Source organism: Apostichopus japonicus, chromosome 10 (assembly GCF_037975245.1).
Source record: "Apostichopus japonicus isolate 1M-3 chromosome 10, ASM3797524v1, whole genome shotgun sequence".
Classification (NCBI taxonomy): domain Eukaryota; kingdom Metazoa; phylum Echinodermata; class Holothuroidea; order Aspidochirotida; family Stichopodidae; genus Apostichopus; species Apostichopus japonicus.
In genome coordinates, this window is record NC_092570.1 from 19,013,645 (window position 1) to 19,033,455 (window position 19,811).

A 19,811-nucleotide genomic window follows, 5' to 3' on the forward strand; every position below is an offset into this window, starting at 1 on the left:
GCTCTATCTATTAAAATCATGCAACATGCACAACTAATGTAGGTGTGCTGCATGTGTGGCATTGCTGTGTATCAGCAACTCTTACTCAGTATCATTATAGTACATGTACAGATCTATACAGAGAAATAACTTCTTGCGGCCACAAATTTATTCACTGTTTTTTGTTGCTAGGCAACACTCAGTGTGGCAAAACAACAGAGAACATTCCAACAAATTGTTCAGGGGTCAGAGTAATACCAGTGAAGCTCTACCAAAAAGGGTCAAACCACTCTTCAGCAAATTATATCACATTTCTGTGATAGTATGGTGTCAACACTCCTTCCCAAATGAGGAGTAATCCATGTGTTGTACACACTATATGTAGCACTATTACTTAAATACATACACTTAATAGGTTTACTGGAGGGTGGAACCTATTACTCTGTCCAGGTGTGTAAAGTACTACAGTGCTACAGATACACAATGCAACCACTTCTTGTTATGTTAGTTGAACAAATAGTCAATGTGGTTGTGCTGAGTAATACCTCAGTATTGCACATCAATTTAGAGGATCTTTAGAGGAGACAGTAAACCAATCACCATCTTAAGTTATATATAAAAGACAGCTTTGTACTGAGCAATTCCCCTCCCCCCTCCCATCTCCGCCCCCTCCCATCTCTGCCCCCTCCCATCCCCTCTCCTATATCCCCCCAACAGCTATGGTACTTTCAGACAATCTTATTCCATTTGGGAGATATCTTAGTTTAAAAGTTTTGTCTGGCAGCTGTCATATTGTAACCTAGCTGTGATGTCATACTGCCACTAGATTCTAAAACCTTTAACTTTCATTTATTGTTTTTCTTTTCATATTTTCATAGAAGAATATGAGCACAGTTGACAATGAAACCAATCTCATGATCAGGTCATGTTAAGAAGTTCGACATTTTAGATTCGGCATTTGCAAAACCCATCTCCATTAATGAAAGAAGAAAAACAATGTTATCGATAATGAAAAATATAACAAAAGTACTGAACAAAACATTGAAGCACATGTGGCTCAATGATGTCATTGAGCAAGTCTTCAGCCTTGTGTGAGAAGAAAAGTTACATCTGTGAAATCTCCCCTCAAAATGTTCTTTTCTGTTTTGGAAAGTTGTTCACACATTTACCCTATCAAATAGACCAATAACAAAAGTTCTATAAGGCTTGTGTCTCATTTAAGCCCTTAAACCCCCTTTTCTCTCACTACCCTTCCCGATCCAATTCAATGTAACTTTCAATACTTGCTTAAGAACAATGTCAACAACAAAATGTTTTGAAGCATTACAATGGATATCTATAATATTTGTAAATCCAGAAAGTAAAATTTCCCTACGGGCAAATGAATACTAAGGTGCAAGCTATCACTGTGCTGCTCATACTGTAAGACCTACAATGCCTATTGTCTTTAACAGTAAAATATTAGTAAGGCCTAACAGTGCAGTAATTTCAAACAGGTAAATGAAGCATTAATATTTTTTTTTAAATCACAAATTGCGTGCAATCAGGCGACCACAGCATTTCTACTTTTCCGCAGTCAATAATAGGAATAATTATTTTCCTGCACTTTTAAGTTGCTTAAACCTACACCGCTCTAGCATGTACAGTACCAACAATTGCAAAAATTGGTTATCCATGTGTGCTCGAGTTTGGACAGTTTGCAAATCAAGGTTAATTACAAGTACAGGCAGGGTTGCACTACTGTACACTACTGTAGTGATAATACGTAAGCTGCCACATCAGTGTAACAAGCGTAAGCGATATTAGTAACAATCAAACTACTCAAACTCACAGTGTACAGTAAGTTCAAAGACTAGTTTGTCCGGCTGCAATATTTTGGTTTTAGTTTTATAACTTTTATTTCTTGGAAAAAATGAGGGACCAATGAGAAGTCTGAACTAAAACTGAATTAAAATGAACAGTCAAATGTATTGCTAATTTATTGTTTGCATCTAGTTTGACAGTACAGTAGTAGGGAAATTCAATTCCATTATTCAAATTGACTGATGCAATGAAGTCAATTAAAAGTTATAATTTAAATTAAATAATGAAGTAGCCAACATCCAGGCAAACACAATTCTTGATGAAATATTAAATCTATGCAGTGTGTACTGTACGATAATGTAGTATCATTTACCATCTTGTGAAAAAAATTTGTTACTCAAAAACAAAAAGTCCATAATCCACAATATACATATTGTACAGCAAGTTGCAATTTAATAAACAGTTCAACAGATTGTCTAATGTACAGTTAAATGTTTTCATCATTATTGTTGCTATTTCATGTAGTTCAAGTACAGTATGTAGTAAATGACTACATGGTCTAAAGTTCAATGACTGATAGAGAGCTCATATGGAATGCAATGAATAATTTATCTGGTACCTCTTCGAAAAAGGCTATGCAAACTTTGGGCAAACTGCTACACAAGTGAAAAGGATGTGTAGTTAGTTTTTGCGCACAGTTACCATACTATTTCATTTGGGACTAAAGTTTAGAGCCTTCAAAACAACTACACAAGATTTGAAAACTAAAGTATTCCCAGGAAATGGTAGATTTGGAAGGGGAGATGGCAGTGGTGATTGTGGGCGCAGAGCCTAAAATGCTACCACTTTTCTTAGGCTAGGTCGAGTGGATTGGATATGTATATAGTAGGAGACAGGGAGGAGAGGAATAAAGTTAATAATGAAGATTTAACTTTGGCAAAACCACTTAAACCACATGCATAAAAAACGACAAAGCTAAAGGTAACAACTTCATTATTTTTCAATGACCAAATTCAGAAGATTGTTGACTGATTAAATTGAACTTCTCATGAAAAAACAGGTACACAAAAATGGCAGACTCAGAAGGCTACAGCCCTAAGGCTGCACGGTATCGGCTGAATTTTAAAACCAGTATAACCAAGGAACATTGAGAGGAAACAGTGCTGCAAATGGCCATTATATGAATAACACAGCATTAAATAATTGATGACACATTTCTGCAGTGCAATGGTCAGTAGACAGAAACATTTAAAACCTGAGTATGGCAGACGTACGGTAAATGAATTGCACAAAAAATTTGGGTTAAAACTTTGGATCAGTAGACAACCACCCTCGAAAATATTTCACTTTTCCAGATCTATTTTCTTACAAAAAGCTCTAAGTAGATATGAACTTCAGGAACTAAATAGTTACATCTCAAGGATAAACTTGATAATAATAATAATATTGATCTACGGGTACCTGTATACGCATATGTACATGTATTTTAGTTACCGAAAACTTCAGCAATCCAATTGATAAGTTCCTGTTCTTTATTGAGTAAATTGGAAACAAGCCAAAACACAGGCTACACTCACAAATAGTTTGGCAGCTTGGAACGGGCCTAGTCAGTGCAGAAATATGCCTTAGTTAGTGCAGGAGTAGGGAGGGCCTAGTTAGTTCATGAGTAGGGCCTAGTGAAAGCAGGAGTAGGGCCTAGTGAATGCAGGAGTAGGGCCTAGTTAGTGCAGGGATAGGGCCTGATTAGTACAGGAGTAGGGCCAATGTAGTCTCACATTCTTAATGTACAATTGTTCTAATTGTGTTCAACTTTTACTGAGTAAATTATTGACAATAAACTGATTGTGTATTTAACAACTTCATTAATCTATTAAAACTCTTGAAATCCCTTCCTTTCTCTAATGTATCAAGTAAAAGTATTATATACAGTATTTAGGTGTATTTTTACTGTCAAAGTAATGTCTCTATCATCATATATTGAACATAAATGCAAAATCTGTCAAAAGCATACATGTATGTATGCCTAGGCTACATCTGTACTTAACATATTTTGAGAACATTATTGCGAAACATCCATCGATTTATGAATCTTTGAACACTTAATATGGCATCATTGTAATAAACATGTTTTATGGTGCAGTTTAATTTTGGAGTGCATCTGAGATTCACCTGGCTGGCTTCAAAGTCATTTCAAATACTACACCAGCCTATGGGAATAATTCTTCATTCCTTATGTTGGCAACAAATTTGCATATATTCCCATCATTGTTGGACTTTTTTAATGAGCAATTGGAGAAAAAAAAACACCTAAAGTGAGGCTTACATTCTATAGTTAAATAGTAAACCATGAAATATCCCATAGTGTATCACAATACAATTTACAATATTGGTCCAAACACTGGCATATACAGTATAATACATTTTATAATGCATTGTACAAGTATAATGCTGGGAGTGCCTGTGGGCCTAAGATTAAGGAGCTAACATTCAAAATACATGTTCAATCCATTCAGAAACTGTGTTACTAGGCTAGCTGAGCTGTTGGGCCTAGAAAGCAGAAGTAAACAACAACACAGGCAATCCAAAATGTTGTTTGACCACACACTGGCACACAGTAACATCAAAAAGAAATGATAGGCCACTTTCATGGTAAACTACGTTAGGATTTACGACATGGAAATTTACACCTGGAAAGTCACTGTAAAGTTACCTTTCTTACATAGAAAATGTCACCTTCTAAGCATTACTGTCTCTTACTGTACTACTGTACCCCACGTTTCAGCGACAAATGATTTTAGAAACTGATGTCTTTTGCAGTTTTTACAGACAAGCTTTTCAGACGGTGTCAATCTGACCTCAAACAACATTCAGTCAAGTTTCTTGAACAGATTTACAAAGGTATCTAGCCTAACTGCCAAACGAGATTCACAAGGTTAATTTGGTGCTCATGCTAAATTGTTATGCTCATGTTCACTGTGACTGATTAGCAAGTCAGGAATTGGCCAGCATTTGGTAAATCTGTTCAAAAGATACTGGTGACATATTAAGTGGCTACAGGTTCTTGTGGAGTGTCGAACTTTTCCTTTATAGTAAATAGGGCTAAATACTGACAGTGCTGTGTTGTGAGTGTCTGTGTACTTCAATTGCTTAATATTATTAACCAAGGCCTAGGCTACAGCATATGTGTATTCTTGGACAACTTTAACATTAAATGCTATGTCTATGATGGTTCACTAAGTCTACGATTTACAGGAATGAGCCATGACACGAAATGTAGACTTATTGTTACAGTTTATATATTAGTAATAAGAAGTCTGGTACATAGGCTACCTTCCGCGTTAGTGCTGATCCTAAGTAATAGTAGAATCTAGGCTACAGTAGGTTATGACTTCTGTACATAAGTTAGTTACCATACAGAATCAACGGTTGTCCGTCACAGTCTCGTCAACTACTTACCAGCGCCAGTTGTGTCCTCCAGATCGTAATTTATAGCAATTTGGGGGTATTCCCTCATATTCCTTCCACCAATGTTTAATATTCCAGTCATTTGAGCATCTTCAAGAACCTTTTCAAGGGATCTAAGGGGCGTACCAGAATGCGGATTTGAGTAAACGACCGCCATCTTGCTGCCTTAGATATAGGTCTAGTCAGAGCGTATTGAATTTATTGCGCAAGCTCCTGAACTACTACTGTACAGTGTGAGGAACTGAAAAAAAAATGGTCTCCAACCATATTGCGGTAACTGCGGTGGCGCTATGGATTATTAAAACAGTTACTTGCAGTGCAATGTAGCAGTTCACTGGTCAACTCCGATCGCGACGAAGCAATCATTGGCTGGCTATCCGAAAGGTGGCGAAAATGCGCTTATAAAAGTATTGGTTTCGTGCACATAGATTTGAATGAACAATTGTCATCGAAGTTACACAAAGAACACACTGAAATCCAGTTATTCGTGGTGCATATCCAGTGGCGTATCCAGGATTTTGTAACTCGGGGGGGGGGGGGGGGCGCGAATTACTATCTAAGCGGAGCGCCACCATCGGTTGGCACGCAGCGTACAAGAAAATTTCTGGTTTTGATACCCCCCAGATCACCGGAAATGGCACTTCTCAGGCTTGAAAATGACCAACCAGATGTACACGTTTGCCTGAGAACCAAGTATTTCCCAATAGTTTTTTCCCCATCCATAACCTTTTTGAAGATTGTCACCCAGTCACACATCATGTTCGACCTCATCGCATCTCCTGTGGATCATTGCTTTTTGTAGGTGATTCTACGTCGCGGCCCACAGTACCCGACAGCCCCACTTTTGAAGGTTTTAAGCCCATTTTTTGTTCAGAATTTCAAAATTCACATTTCTCGTGATTTAACTCACTTCAAAACATACCCATAATGTTGCAAAAAATTTCGTCTGTGGACAACCAATATAGAAAAACCTCCTAGAACCTCTAACAGACTGGTCAAAATTGCACGAGTAGAGGTAAGTATGATGGAGAATGTTGGTCAGGAAATTTTCGAAAATTCAGATACAGTTAATTTATTGGTGTACAAATATTGAAACCTCCTATAACGGCTACTATAAAACTTCGTTGAAGGAAATGAAAAAAAATACCAGATATTTCCGAAACCGAACACTACACACATAGGTCAAGGAGGCGGGGGGGGGGGGCTAACGAAATATTTCTTTCTGAAAATTCGGGCAATATGCTAAGAATTTTTCGGGCACCTATACTGAAAGAAAAATACATTGCAGTGATGTAGCTAAAGGAAATGAATAGTTTAAAAATTATCTCCTTGGTAATTAAAATAAAGTTCTAAGCTTGGCCGACTAATTCGCCATTACTAATGTAAAAGAGAGTTTTGACATAACTGGACCTCCATGACTTTTCTCCATCTACATAGGACAATTCGTTGTTTATATGAGCATCCCGCGGTATACTGTTCAACTTTCAGTGACCGTACGGTACATGATGGCATGCGATGTAATAACCGATGGTTGCTTATATGATATTGACATTAACATGTTGAACGCGCGCGGAGCGTTGTTGGTTATATTTTTCGGGCAAGTCGTTACAGCTCCCCAAATCAAATTGGGCTCCTTCGCCTTTGACTACACACATAGATAGTTTTGAGGCTGTTCATCCTGGAACGCCATTTTCATGCTCACTGATATGATGTGATATCTGCTGTTTGCTTTACAAATTCGAACAGGCGCGTAGCGAATAATTTGCCAAGGGACGAGCGAAGCCTGTAGGCAAACTATCTAGCGCGAGTTGGCGCGAAGTTGGCGCGAAGCGTACCAGAAAATTTTGGCCGAAAATGCCTCCCAGATCGCTGGAAATGACACTTCCCATGCCTTGTAAGTTGCATCTAAGCATTTTCTATTTCGAATTTACTAGCGATATCATAAAAACAATATGCTCGGGGTGGGGGGGGGGGCGGCCGTCACCCCATTCCCGAAATGCGTCATGTTCCCCAACGACTCGGTCGAGTTCGAGACGAGAACAGTTGGTTTCATAGCACAATTGTTTAAGGCGTCCATACACACACGCGTTATGATAGACCATAGTATATAGATACATTAGTGAGAGAGGAAAATGGAAACGTCAAACATGGAGTTATCGGTGTATGGGGTAGGGTGAGGCGCACGCCCCTTCCAAAATCCTCGATCCGTCACTGGCTACCCGGCCATGTTTATATAATAGGGTTCAGCGCTGTAATGATGTCACTGTTCCTCTTTCTCTTCCCGGTGTCTTGGCGTTTATCTTCTACTCCCTCCATTTCTCCTTTTTCTCTCCTTCTTCTTTTTCTTTTCCCTTCCTTCCTCTCATTCCTCCTCTTTTTCCCCCTCTTTTTCCCCCTCTTTTTTCCCCTCTTTTTTCCTTTTTCTTCTCTTTTTTTCTCTCTCCTCTTTTTCTTACCCCGGGAGCGCGCGCCCCCAACGCCCCCCTGGATACGCGCCTGATATCGTAAAAGTTTCTCTTCTGAATATTTCTCCATCAAAGGTACCAATATATGCCGGATATGTATTTCAATGTTACAAGATGCTTGGAGAATGGACATTTGGATATTTGATGACAAGCCGACTGATTTAAAACTCATTAGTCTTCCCCTCATATCGATATGACAGATGTACATACATCCTTGTTCAATTATTGCCTCTGTGGAGATGAAGTATTGTTCATATAAACTACGTATATATGTGAAGCACGTTTTGACAAACAATTGGAAGGCGATAATGACTTTAACATTAAATAATATCAATATGACAGCATGCAGTGTTTTATTGCAACCTAAGTTTCTCTTCTCATTCGAAAATTCCATCTTTTAACTCATTGAGACAAACTTATTCTTACGTTTAACAAGTAATAACATATTGAGATAGAAACTAAAGTTCTAGTGAATTTTATGAAATTTGTCGAAGTATATGAAAAATTGACAACGGAACCAAACATAGGATACTATAGGAAAAGAAGACCTTATAGAAGCAATCAGTTTACCGAGGGCAGTACCGAACCTTACAGATGTATATGATTGACTTTTAACTATTGTTTACCGACAGGATCTTCAACATCACGTCAAGTTGAGCCTAGTCCAACCGGCCGCCCTTCTGATCCTTCTAATCCGTCTAATCCACCCCGAAGACTGGTAACTGCGGCACTCCTCTTCTCATCTCAATAGTATTGGCTGCGTGACGAAACTGATATACCGTAAAAGTACACTATATTTATCTGTAAGGGAAGATACATAGATTTGCCGGATACACACTAGGCCTACATATGGCTTGCATGTATCCACGTTATTACCCCCACTGTAGAAGACATCTTGTAAGGCATGTGTATGTTAGAAGTATCAGAATTGTAATGCTCATGCCATGCCAATTAAAACTATACGATCAATACATTTTATACCATTGATTAAAAACATATATAATTGTGCGAGAAAGTTGTACTTATATGTCACTATAAAGCTACCGTAAAGACCACATATTTATTATACACCTCTCTGGTCGAGAGAGAATACTAACGCTACCAAGGAAGTACAATGGATTGGAACATGGGAAGTAGTGTGTAACCAGCATGTTTATATCAAAGGGATGTGTATGGTATTTACCATCAAATTGCATCGGACGAAAAAATTCCTTAAAATAAATAAGAAACAACATAACATATTACTACTTAATATAAAAAGCATCGTGATAGGAAAGTTAATTTCAAAGGGAATATTCATGAATCGGAAGTTTAAAAAAAAAAATACTCAGGTCTGCGTCAGTAAAAGGAAAACAAAATCGCTCGGGACATAGGCTATATACTAAACATTGTCATGCGAATAGTTTTCTACGATTAGCAGTGAAACCGAATTGAAGTTGCTACTCTTTTTGCCTATCAGTCCGATGAACAGGGGGGGGGGGGTAGGAAGCTTCCAAAAAGTTGGCCGGGGGCACAACATCAGAGGGGCACTTTCTCATTCCACAACCATTACTCGTTGCTATAAACCGATACACACCGGCCATATCACTTAAATATATATGTGTTAGTATATATGCTATCAATACTATTATGGTGCGCTGCAACATTGAATTTTATTTAATGAGATTGTTAACCGATATTCCATTTTGAAAATAGCATGAACAGACTAAAAATAAATAATTAAAATTAAATTTTAAAATTAACAAAGACTTAAGATATCCAAAAGTCAGTTCTTCATCAAAGGGGCACATTTTATTTGCCATTAGGGCACATTTGCTATTTTGGAAAAAGAGTGGGGTGGGGGAGGCACGTGCCCCCAGTGTCCCCGGCCCCTACCCCCTGCCGATGAAGCATGTAGTCTCTCCTCTTCTTGAAACCGTATCTAAAAACTTCGGTTTAGCTAATAAACCCTCCTCCCACCCATCCTTGCACATCATTGTAGACCACTGGTATAGGTAGTATATATAGGGAATCATAATAACTATATTAACAATGTAGGGCAAAGTGTACGCATTTGGAAATCTCTCGCGTGATTAAGGGAAACTATGAATGGACTTTGTTTGCTCATATTATCTTGTACTGCCTACAACGTTTCTAAATGTTCTAACTCTAACCATATACCATTTCAAAAGAAATTGGCATTTCCATTATTGCTGTTTCAACCTTTTCAATGTTACATCTGCCACTCTTCCCATGCCCCCCCTCCCCCATTCTTTCTCTCTTTTTCTCTCTGTCCACCTCTCTCGCCACCATCGCAGCCATGCAGCTGCCTCCACTCCACCTGCACCTCTCCACCTCTCTCTCTCTCTTTCCCTATATCATTGCCTCCTCGGGTGATACTCGTAAAGACAATTCCGTTTATTCAACCTCGATTTAACAAGTTGAACACTTGAATTGAGTGGAAACGTGTAAACAAATTTCCTATATTCTCTAGGAACGTGAGATTACTGGGAGCAGGTGAACAGTCGCACGTACTCTCAAAATGGGGAATTTGTTTCTGTAACTAGGATTGCAACCTACTGCACATCGTTGTTGCTAGCCTTTACTAAAAAGAATAATGAGACTGCCCATATTGCCTGTATAACAATTTATTTGTGTATCTATACAGCTATACTGACATAAAATTCTTCTGAGGTCATCCCAAACATAACATTCTTTCCTCTGACCGACTTTCTTAGAATAATGATTGTTAAAGACAGCCTTGTATATTCCCTACTCACTCTCTGTAAATGTTTCTTTCGAATTTAAATTGTCCCAGCCCGTCCAGATCCGCACCCATAACAACTAATGTGATTAGATTTCGACAGACACCCTCTATTTCAAAAGTAAGACCGCAGTTCAATTGCCAAATCATGATGAAGAAGATGCGAATAATTTTAATCCTCATTAAAGATTTTGATTCACACAAAATAGGTTGGGGGAGTGTGGGGGGGGGGGATCTTAGTTGCACCAACCTGCTATTATGATATGTGTTTGCAAGTTTCAAAAAACTAGAAACGTGTGATCAACCTAAAAAATTCTAGCTTTATAATACCATTTCAGTTCTTCGTGAAATTTCGTCATCTCGGGAAAATTGCAACACAGAGGACTTGCTAATTGTTATTATTATTTACACGACTGCGTAAAATGAAAAAGATTGTTTGTATTAAAATCTGGTTTAGAAGCATGATTACACGGTCCGAGGCAACGACATATCTTGTATATATTACTCAAGGCATTTGTCTATAGTAGGCATTAAACAATGTACCTATTCATGGCCTTCAATATTTATTTTCGGGTTAATATGATTGTGACGATGACGAAATTGTCAAGTTAGTACACGATAAATTTAACTAAATATGAATATCGTCTAAGGCCTATATGCGACAAGCGTTACTCCAAGTCAAAATTTACGTGCGTCTCAGAACTTATACCGATATTGATATTCTTGCGAATTCCTTTGCGGCATTTGTCCTATTAAATATTCCAGTTGCGGCGCCAAATGGGGTGGGAATAAAGGCACTTTTGCCCCGATAAAGGTGCTTGCCCCTAACAAAAAATGGCTACGAAGGCGAACACGTACTATCTAAAAGCGCTGCAGCTTTAGAGCCCGTTCTCCCCGAGCCAAGAACAGCAAAGAATTGTAATTAAAGGCATTGAAGACTCGCCCCAAACCGGGCGCTGCGCTCTGAAAAAGTTAACTTTCCGTTGCCTGCAAGTGACGGCTTGTCGCTACAAAATGCAGACAGTAATGAAACGTGATACCTTGTTATCTCTAGCTGGACCTGAGATGTCCATATATATATATATATATATATATATATATATATATATATATATTGACAGTGTCACCTGGTATGACGAGCAAATGTTGTCACAATTTGAATTTCGTGTGCAAAATCAGTTCTTAAATTGCTATTGCCCCCAGACTGTTTGCTTGCCACCACTTGTTCCCTTCAACCTCCTCTTTCAAATATTTATATTTTGACAGGTGTTTGAAGTCGTATATAATGTTTGTGTAAACGCAACCATGGTTTGTAATATATTATTATATAATCAAATGGCATGAAACTATAAATTTCCGTCGACGTTGTGTGGTGGATGATGAGCAACTGATGTTGTAAAGAAAACTGAAGCATTGATATCACCATCGAAATATTATTTTCCGCTGACTAAATTTATGACTACCGTTTGTGATGTTATTTTATTATGTTAACAGGTAAGTGTCGTCCATCTTTAATTTCTCTCTTCACTTAACAGCGTGATTGAAAAAATTGTCCCAAATAATTTTTTATTGAAGTAAAGAAAATGTGTTATGTATTAACACCAAATTATTTTCGCAAACCAGTCATGACAACACAACAAACACATGCATGGTTTCTGGGCTTTCTACTTTTACCATAAAATTCTGCTTCAAATAATTTCTCCTCCAGCGGAAAGTTAGTAACACATTTGGCTATGAAGAATTCAGTTTTGGACGTGAAGCCTCCCATTTCGAGGTACAGTATATTCTCTTCAGGTCGTTGAAGACAAGATTTTATTGATTGTATTGACGTAATTTAATATTTCACTTTTGAAGCTCACGAGTTTCACCTCCTTATTGTTAAAATTTCTTCATTGTTTAGAAAATACTTTCCTTATTTTCTAACCTAGTAATCATATATTTTGACATTAAGGAGTGTTGAATTAGACAATTCAGTTCAAGATTTATTTTGTCATATGGCATACCAAACTATATGTAGTACAAGTAGTAATTAATATAACTGAGGAATGATGACATATGATGGAGACTATAAAAAAGCAATGCTGTTTATCAAAGTAAGAGACCAGTTGGTGAGGAAATAAAAGAAAGGAAAAATATAGGTTACTTAAGGTAAAAATAGAAATAAGTATATACATAAATACACTTCATATGTCTATTACAGGTGTTGGTATTTCTACTGTCGATAATTATGAATGAGCATAGGTTCTAAACTCTTTTGAAAGGCTTGGAGGGAATTATTTGATATAATTGTACAAGGAAGTTTGTGCCAGATGTTGAAAACATATTTATTAAGCTGTTTAATTTACCATGTACAGTTCGTTATTTCGCATACAAATAGAGGGCTCAATGTATTTAGACAAATGGATAGCATCAGCTAACCATAATGCTACCCACAAATGTTGTACGAGTGAATGTCTTTAACCTTTATGAAGTTATATTCAAGGTATAACTGATTTGTTGAGAACCTTCTAGGTTTCGTTTGTAAGTAGTTTGGTTAATCTATTGGGGTAGTTTGATTAATCTATTGGGGGCAGATGATTTGTCTTTGGCAGTGGAGTGCTGGTAGATTACTTCTTTTTCTATCATCATGATTAGGACAACATGGATACCTTTTGAAAGCTTAGCTCTTCTAGTGCAAATATACGTTAGTACACATCCATAGCTTTTCCAATTAATTTCTTCCCTTTATATCCATTATATATATTTGCTTAGCTGTCTTATCAGCTGGCATGCACCAATGCGTCAGAAATTTATAACCTAACCCTATATATTATTAAGGAAAGAGTGTTAAATCTTAACTAATTCCATAGTTGAGAGGGAAATTAACATGTAACATATTGGGTTTTTTTTATATTAATTTGGACGCTTGTACTTTGAGCATTAATACATAAAGTGTATGATGGTAATCAATTTATCTTAATTTATGTTATTATCATAATTTTTTTTTTTTGTGCCCTGATAAAAGACATTAAGAATTATTGTTACCGTGTAATAACTATGTAAAAGCATAATTTAAAGACAAGTCACAACGTTAGTCCAAAGTGTGTGTCCAGAGCAGCCCCCTCCCCCATCCGCCCATATTTTCGTTAGGTCAGCGGGACTATTGTCGGAGACATCTTGATTATTGGTGAGAAAATCATTTTGACATTGTACAATTTCAACTTTTTAATCCGAAATTTCGGCAATTCATCTGGTATAAATATATATGGTTTAGTTGAAATATCGACTTCTTGACAAAATAACGACATACAAGTGACATTTGACGGATTATGAGGTATACGAAAGTTAAAAATGTATCCCTTGACGGCTCAATTGTTCACATTATATGGTGATGACGTTAATAACGCTCAGGGCGTTGTCGTTTGGAAGTCATGACGTTATCAGGACAAGCAAAGATGATTGCCGTGTGATCTTATCAGCACTCCCACTCCCTCCGGTCGTCGAACACTATAGTGACGCACCTGGAGATATGCATGTGCGACAGGTACATATACAGTTGAACATGTAAATGGTTTACACTACATAAATTAAGGAAACGATAATGTCATGTTATAATTCCATGTATAATTAATATTTAATATAAGCTATAGTTATAAATCATATTGTCTCCTTTCAGGCTTGGCTGTATTTATATGGCACTTATAATTTTTATGTATGGATTCCAAATGATAAGGGCTCATTCTCTAGGGATGACTTCACCAGCTCTTCAAGAACTCGGACATGACGAAGAGTCGCCAGCAATCGTGTGCGAGCTCGTTTGTGAATATGATGATTGGTTTAATCGAGCGAAATGTGACAACCGAGGTCTCCAGGTGATACCCAACTCAACAGGATGTGAAGAGACCCGGATGTTGGAGCTAGAGGCGAACGACATCACAAGCATAACATTTGATCTCATATCAAGCTATCGTAACATTGTAACCCTCGACTTGTCGCGTAACAGCATTGCCTCTTTACAAACAGGGACATTTGAAACAACGATATATCTAGAAAACATAATTTTCTCCCGAAATCAATTAACGAAGCTTGAAAATGGAACCTTCAGAGGACCTGAACATCACTTGGTCAGACTTTTTCTTGATAATAATAGACTCATTGAAGTCCATAGCCTGACATTACATGGACTTAGGAAGTTACAAACGTTAACCTTTAGTGACAACCTCATTCGTTACCTTCCGGATAACCTATTCAACGACCTGACGGATCTTCGGCATCTCCATCTCAGAGGCAACAAACTAACATATCTTGATGTTAACATCTTCAAAGGTCTTTCCAAACTGAAGAGTATCTATCTTGATCGAAACCGACTGGGTTCTATCCCTGCCGGAGTATTTGACGGACTGACGTCTCTGTACTCAGTCGATCTTTCAAACAACCACCTGCAAAGTATCCCACAGCCTACTGATCTTGGATTACTACATGGGTTACAGTCAATTTATCTAAACGAAAATTATTTCACTATGTCCGACTCGATCATTCTTTTTCTTAATACGTCTGATATATTAATTCTTGGTGGGAATCCTTTTCTATGTGACTGTACTTTCATACAAGTGCAAACATGGTTTCTTGGCAAGTCTAAGGAGGATCAAACCTTCCTATTGCAAAGAAGTTCCTTGGGTTGTTGGTGGGATGATCGATTTATCGATATCTATGGAGACTTATCAGAAACTTGTCAGGATTCAAGCGAAAACCAGCAAACTTCAATACCACCAAGACGATCATATCAATCGAGTGTGTCCCTTAACTATCGATTCACAGATAGAGAAAGTTATCGGTTACTGAAGACGCCATCAAACTTGATTCCAGTCGTATCGTCATATGACGTAAACCCAATCCCACGAACACCTCAATCGTTTGATACTGTTTGTATGAATAATAATGACAAGAGAATATTTATTCTTATTCTCATCACTTTTATAACCATAATTTTGCTCTCTCTGTACATAATTTTCTTTTCATTGATTTATATTTGCCCGCTAAACAAAAACATAGAACCAGGATATACAAAAGGACGCAATTGATCGTGTCAGACGCTTTGAATATTGTGCAAGCCTTAATTCCGTCCAACAGGGTGTTTCATGAATGTCTTCCTTAAAGAGTTGGGTCTTTGTTATGCAAACAGTTGGATAGCTGTCGTAAGTTGTTGTATTATATAACAGCAATGTTGTGTAAAATGGATGTAACTGTTCAGGCAACTGCTGTCTCTCGATTTCTATGGCATAGCATATTGAAAATAATCACCACAATTAGTGCCTTTTAGGGTAGTGTCTTGGATTAAAACCTTTATATTGTTCTGTCGACATGAATTTAATCAAGCACCAATTGTTTTGGTTTCGTGCTCATTTTGACTGTCAACAAATGATTAGACCGAGGGGGTGTGGACTAAATCTCTATAGCATTGGATGTACACACTAAATATTAGTTGGGTAATGGTTAATCTTTTCTTCTCATTTTGACATCCAGGATAGGTAATCGTTGAAAGCTTTATTTTCTAACAGGGAAATAACCGAGGCATGCAATGTAGGGTGGACATGATTGTCAGTGATTATACATTGCCGATGATGATGATGATGGCTAGCGTTATCAATGATAACATCATTAATTCTTCGAATGTCTTTAAAAAGTGGACGCTGTTAACGAGCCATATGCTGACAAATAAGTATACCATCTTATACAGTCTAGTCATATATACTTTAGCAAAGAGTCGCTAGCTAACAAATCTGGAGAAATGATAAATCCGTCATATCGAAGAGATACTTGAAATGTATATTGTTCTCATACCATGAATCACGATATGTTATTTGTTTGGGGGAAGAGGAGATGGTTGATACTGAATTGATATCACGTTATCAAATGATGCAAGTGTTCTCTTTAGACAAAGGTGCAAACAATTGAGGTTTCTGTTTTATTTGCTTATGTCTGTTGTTATATCCTCTTGAATAATCAGGTTGAGTGCAAAGGAAGCACAGATATCAAAGTATTCCTGAAACAACACTACACTGTTATATATAATGAGTTCCCAGTATAAAAAATTGATCGAATTTAATACCAAGGCAGCGGAGAAGAGGAGGAAGGGGGGGGGGAAGGGGGAGGGAGTGAGTGGGAATGTGGCTTTAGAAGTCCAAGATGAATAGTGTTTGTGTAAATAAAATCAAGGCATATTCTGATATCAGCGCGATATTCAAATGACGTGTCCTATGATATCGTGTGGTAATTGATGTTCATCTGTTGTAAAGAGAACTGATAGCATTGACATCACCGATGGATCTGATTGCAGATATCAATAAATGATTATGTTATTTGAATATATCAGCATGTATCGTTTCATTCGTCTTTATTTTCTTTCCTCATTTGACAAATTGACAGCCTGATTGAAAATCTGGCGTTAGTTGGTTTAAGTTTTCTTATTCAGATGAGAGAGTTGCGAGGGAGCCGAGAGTTGCGAGGGAGCCGAGAGTCTCTCAAAAGTTTGGCAACATGTGGATTGAAGTTTGACACAAGTGATAATCACTTTCTCTCATATCGTGTGATAATAAGTGGGTTGCCGTTGGCGTTAAATGTACAGAATTTCCGTATGGCATTAAAAGAAGGAAATATTTTTGTTTGTTATATACAGTAATTGTATAAACTACAAAAAATACATGTTTAACTTTCACAAAACAATAGAGGACATGCATTAGGAGATATTCAGAATTTTGTGTTCATAAAAACTTTGACATATTTGTGTTCATAAAAACTTTGACATATTTGTGGAATCAAGGTACACATAGCACCATAGATGCATTGAACATCAAACCAGTTTATAGAGCAAAAAGCTAGACTTACGTTCACTTATAAGATCAGTGCTCCTGCTGGTTCGTTCAGGTGCCGTCAAAAAGATTTAAACAACAATAGCTGCATATATGAATTTGTTTCCCTTTTTGTAATAATAATTTTAATTATTACTAATAGACGACGTACTATACTTGCTTATTAAAACTAGTACATGATTTTCATGAATTAGCTCAGTACTATACACCAGCATTATTTAAAATTAAGTTATCAACATATCAACAAGTGAAATGGATGTTCTATGCCTATAGCTATTACTTTGCCAATCGGAATTTTGATAAAGCCTGTTTCAACATACACAATTCAGTTTGTGCTTTTATATTATACCGATACCGATATGATGTAGGTAATGCTATATAAAGATGTTTGCCAGGGGCGCAATTTCTCAATCTAGGATCGGGCACAAAACTTCGAGGGGACTGGGGGGGGGGGTCTGGGGAAATGTGACTATTGATTTGGAGAGCCGGAAAACAACAGACCTCAGCTTCCAACAAATTGGATCCTTTGTGCATTCCTTGGCCAGAAATGCTAGAATATCAGAAAGTATTTTACATTCAACAATATTTAACAATTTTTAGCTACAATTAATAATAATAATAATTTATTCTTATATAGCGCTTTACATCAAAGAATGATCTCAAAGCACTTCACAAAATCACATAAAATATAACAAATTAAAATTATTATTATTACAGCTTAAAAATATGACAGCCTAAAAAGATTGCATCCTACAAAATACAAAAATAAATAAATAAATAGAAAGACAGAAATTAAAGACGAAAGCAATAAAATATGACAGCATACAATAATACTAAAATACTAAACTAATACAGCCGAAAATTAGTAACGATAAGACTATCAAAATATAAATATAAATTAAATTTTTATATACAACAATCAAAAAGATGGCAAGATGGCAACACAAACAATATGACTGGAGGTTTAAAATGAATACTTTCGAAAAAGGTAAGTTTTAAGGAGTGCCGTAAAAACATTTAAAGATGGTGCTGATGTTATTGGGGAGTGCATTCCATAGATCAGGTGCAAAATAGGCAAAGGATCGTGCGCCAAAGCTTTTTTGGGGCGAATCTGCCCGGCTCCAGTCGGATCTCCATAGAATGTCTGCTCCTCTGTCGTGTGTGATTGGCAATCTGCATGGGCTCTGGAGGAACCTGGCGACTGATCAGAGGGCCAAGATAGTGAGGGGAAGTGTCATTTATAATATTGTATGTTATGGCTAGAGACTTGTATTCGATCCTTGCAGAGACAGGTAACCAGTGAAGATCAATCAACGTGGGTGAGATGACATTTGTCTTACTAGTTGAACAGCACGGCACTCCTTAATACCATATTTATTAAGTTTTAACTTAATATTGCAACATGGGGGTAAATTAAAGATCGAAAATGTGATATTTTTCAATCTTTTTTTTGTACGGAGGGGTAAGTTACATCTATATTAAAGAAATACAAAAGTGTTTTGGTTGGCTGAAAATAGACAGTTTGATATGTTTGACCATGTTCAGTTTGAATATAGAGTGTGTCAGGGCGTAAATTTATAGGAACTTAAGTTTCTCATGTTGTTCAGTAGGTATAGCTAATCCCAATCATCAAAGAAGAGTTTTCCATATAGTTGCTCGGGTATATTGTTGTTATGGCATGCATTTGTTCATGAGAAAAGTAAGCATGAACTGTTGTTGTTGCATTGTGCATTGTTGTGCATTAGTAATATTGAAAACTTGACTGATGTCCAAATATCACTAACATTCCCTCTATCACAAAAACTGAACAAAATAGTTCATAAAGCAGAAAACCGATTTAAGCACAAGTTGGCTTATTGATTATTTGTTCAAGTTGTTCCAAGTAAAGGCTCAGGTTAAACTAGCTGCTTCGGTTTTGAATATGTTGAAGATAAAAACATGTTATAAAGCAAGTTATATACATGTAGAAACTTTGTTTTAATAAACAATATATGAAATGAATAGTACATTTTTATACGAAAGTTTGCCAAATTTAAAAGTGATTTCAAAATATCATTTTTAACATATGTAGCTAAGGATGAAATAGTAAACAATAGAGTCTGTAGAGATCAAACAGACAATTTCAAATTATGAAAGAAATTCGGTTTTTGTATATGTTGAAGGTAAAAACATGTTAAAAGTAAGTTATATACATGTAGACACTTTGTTTTAATAAACCAAGGGCGTAGGAACCGGGGGGGGGCGCCAGCCCCCTGGTGAAAAATGTGGAGGGGCGGAAGTATCATTCCGTCCCCCCGCTTCGCAAGTCAGAAAACCCCTTTTTCATTTCCAAATGAGAAAAAAATCTCATTTGGAGCACCAAATTGCATCTAAGGCCAGGTGAAAATGCAAAATTATATACAAAATGGAGTGGGTGGGTTGAAGTGTGCTATATTGCACCAAATTGCATCTGAGGCCACCTGGAAATGCAAAAAAAATCCAAAGGGGAGGGGGACACTCCCTCCCCTT

General features: G+C 37.0%; 2 protein-coding genes across 20 annotated transcripts in view; one reads left to right on the forward strand and one right to left on the reverse strand.

Annotated features, from left to right (window-relative positions):
* LOC139974692 (uncharacterized) overlaps positions 1-5,453 on the reverse strand; it is an 82,845-nt gene extending 77,392 nt beyond the window's left edge. For 16 of the 17 annotated variants that reach the window (XM_071981998.1, XM_071981987.1, XM_071981993.1 and 13 more), the window contains exon 1: positions 5,239-5,450. In XM_071981998.1, the coding sequence (XP_071838099.1) occupies positions 5,239-5,404 (166 nt within the window). In that variant the 5' untranslated portion in view covers positions 5,405-5,450. Of the gene's footprint in view, positions 1-5,238 lie in introns of all 17 variants that reach the window. The other variant, XM_071981983.1, reaches the window with a different exon arrangement.
* Positions 5,454-11,812: 6,359 nt separating this feature from the next.
* The window catches only part of LOC139975305 (uncharacterized), a 48,951-nt gene continuing 40,952 nt past the window's right edge, over positions 11,813-19,811 (forward strand). The window contains exons 1-3 of one of the 3 annotated variants that reach the window (XM_071983134.1): positions 11,813-11,949; positions 12,164-12,229; positions 14,111-16,545. In XM_071983134.1, coding sequence (XP_071839235.1) covers positions 11,927-11,949; positions 12,164-12,229; positions 14,111-15,515 — 1,494 coding nt within the window. In that variant the 5' untranslated portion in view covers positions 11,813-11,926 and the 3' untranslated portion in view covers positions 15,516-16,545. Of the gene's footprint in view, positions 11,950-12,163; positions 12,230-14,110; positions 16,546-19,811 lie in introns of those variants that run through there. The other 2 variants (XM_071983135.1, XM_071983136.1) reach the window with 2 other exon arrangements.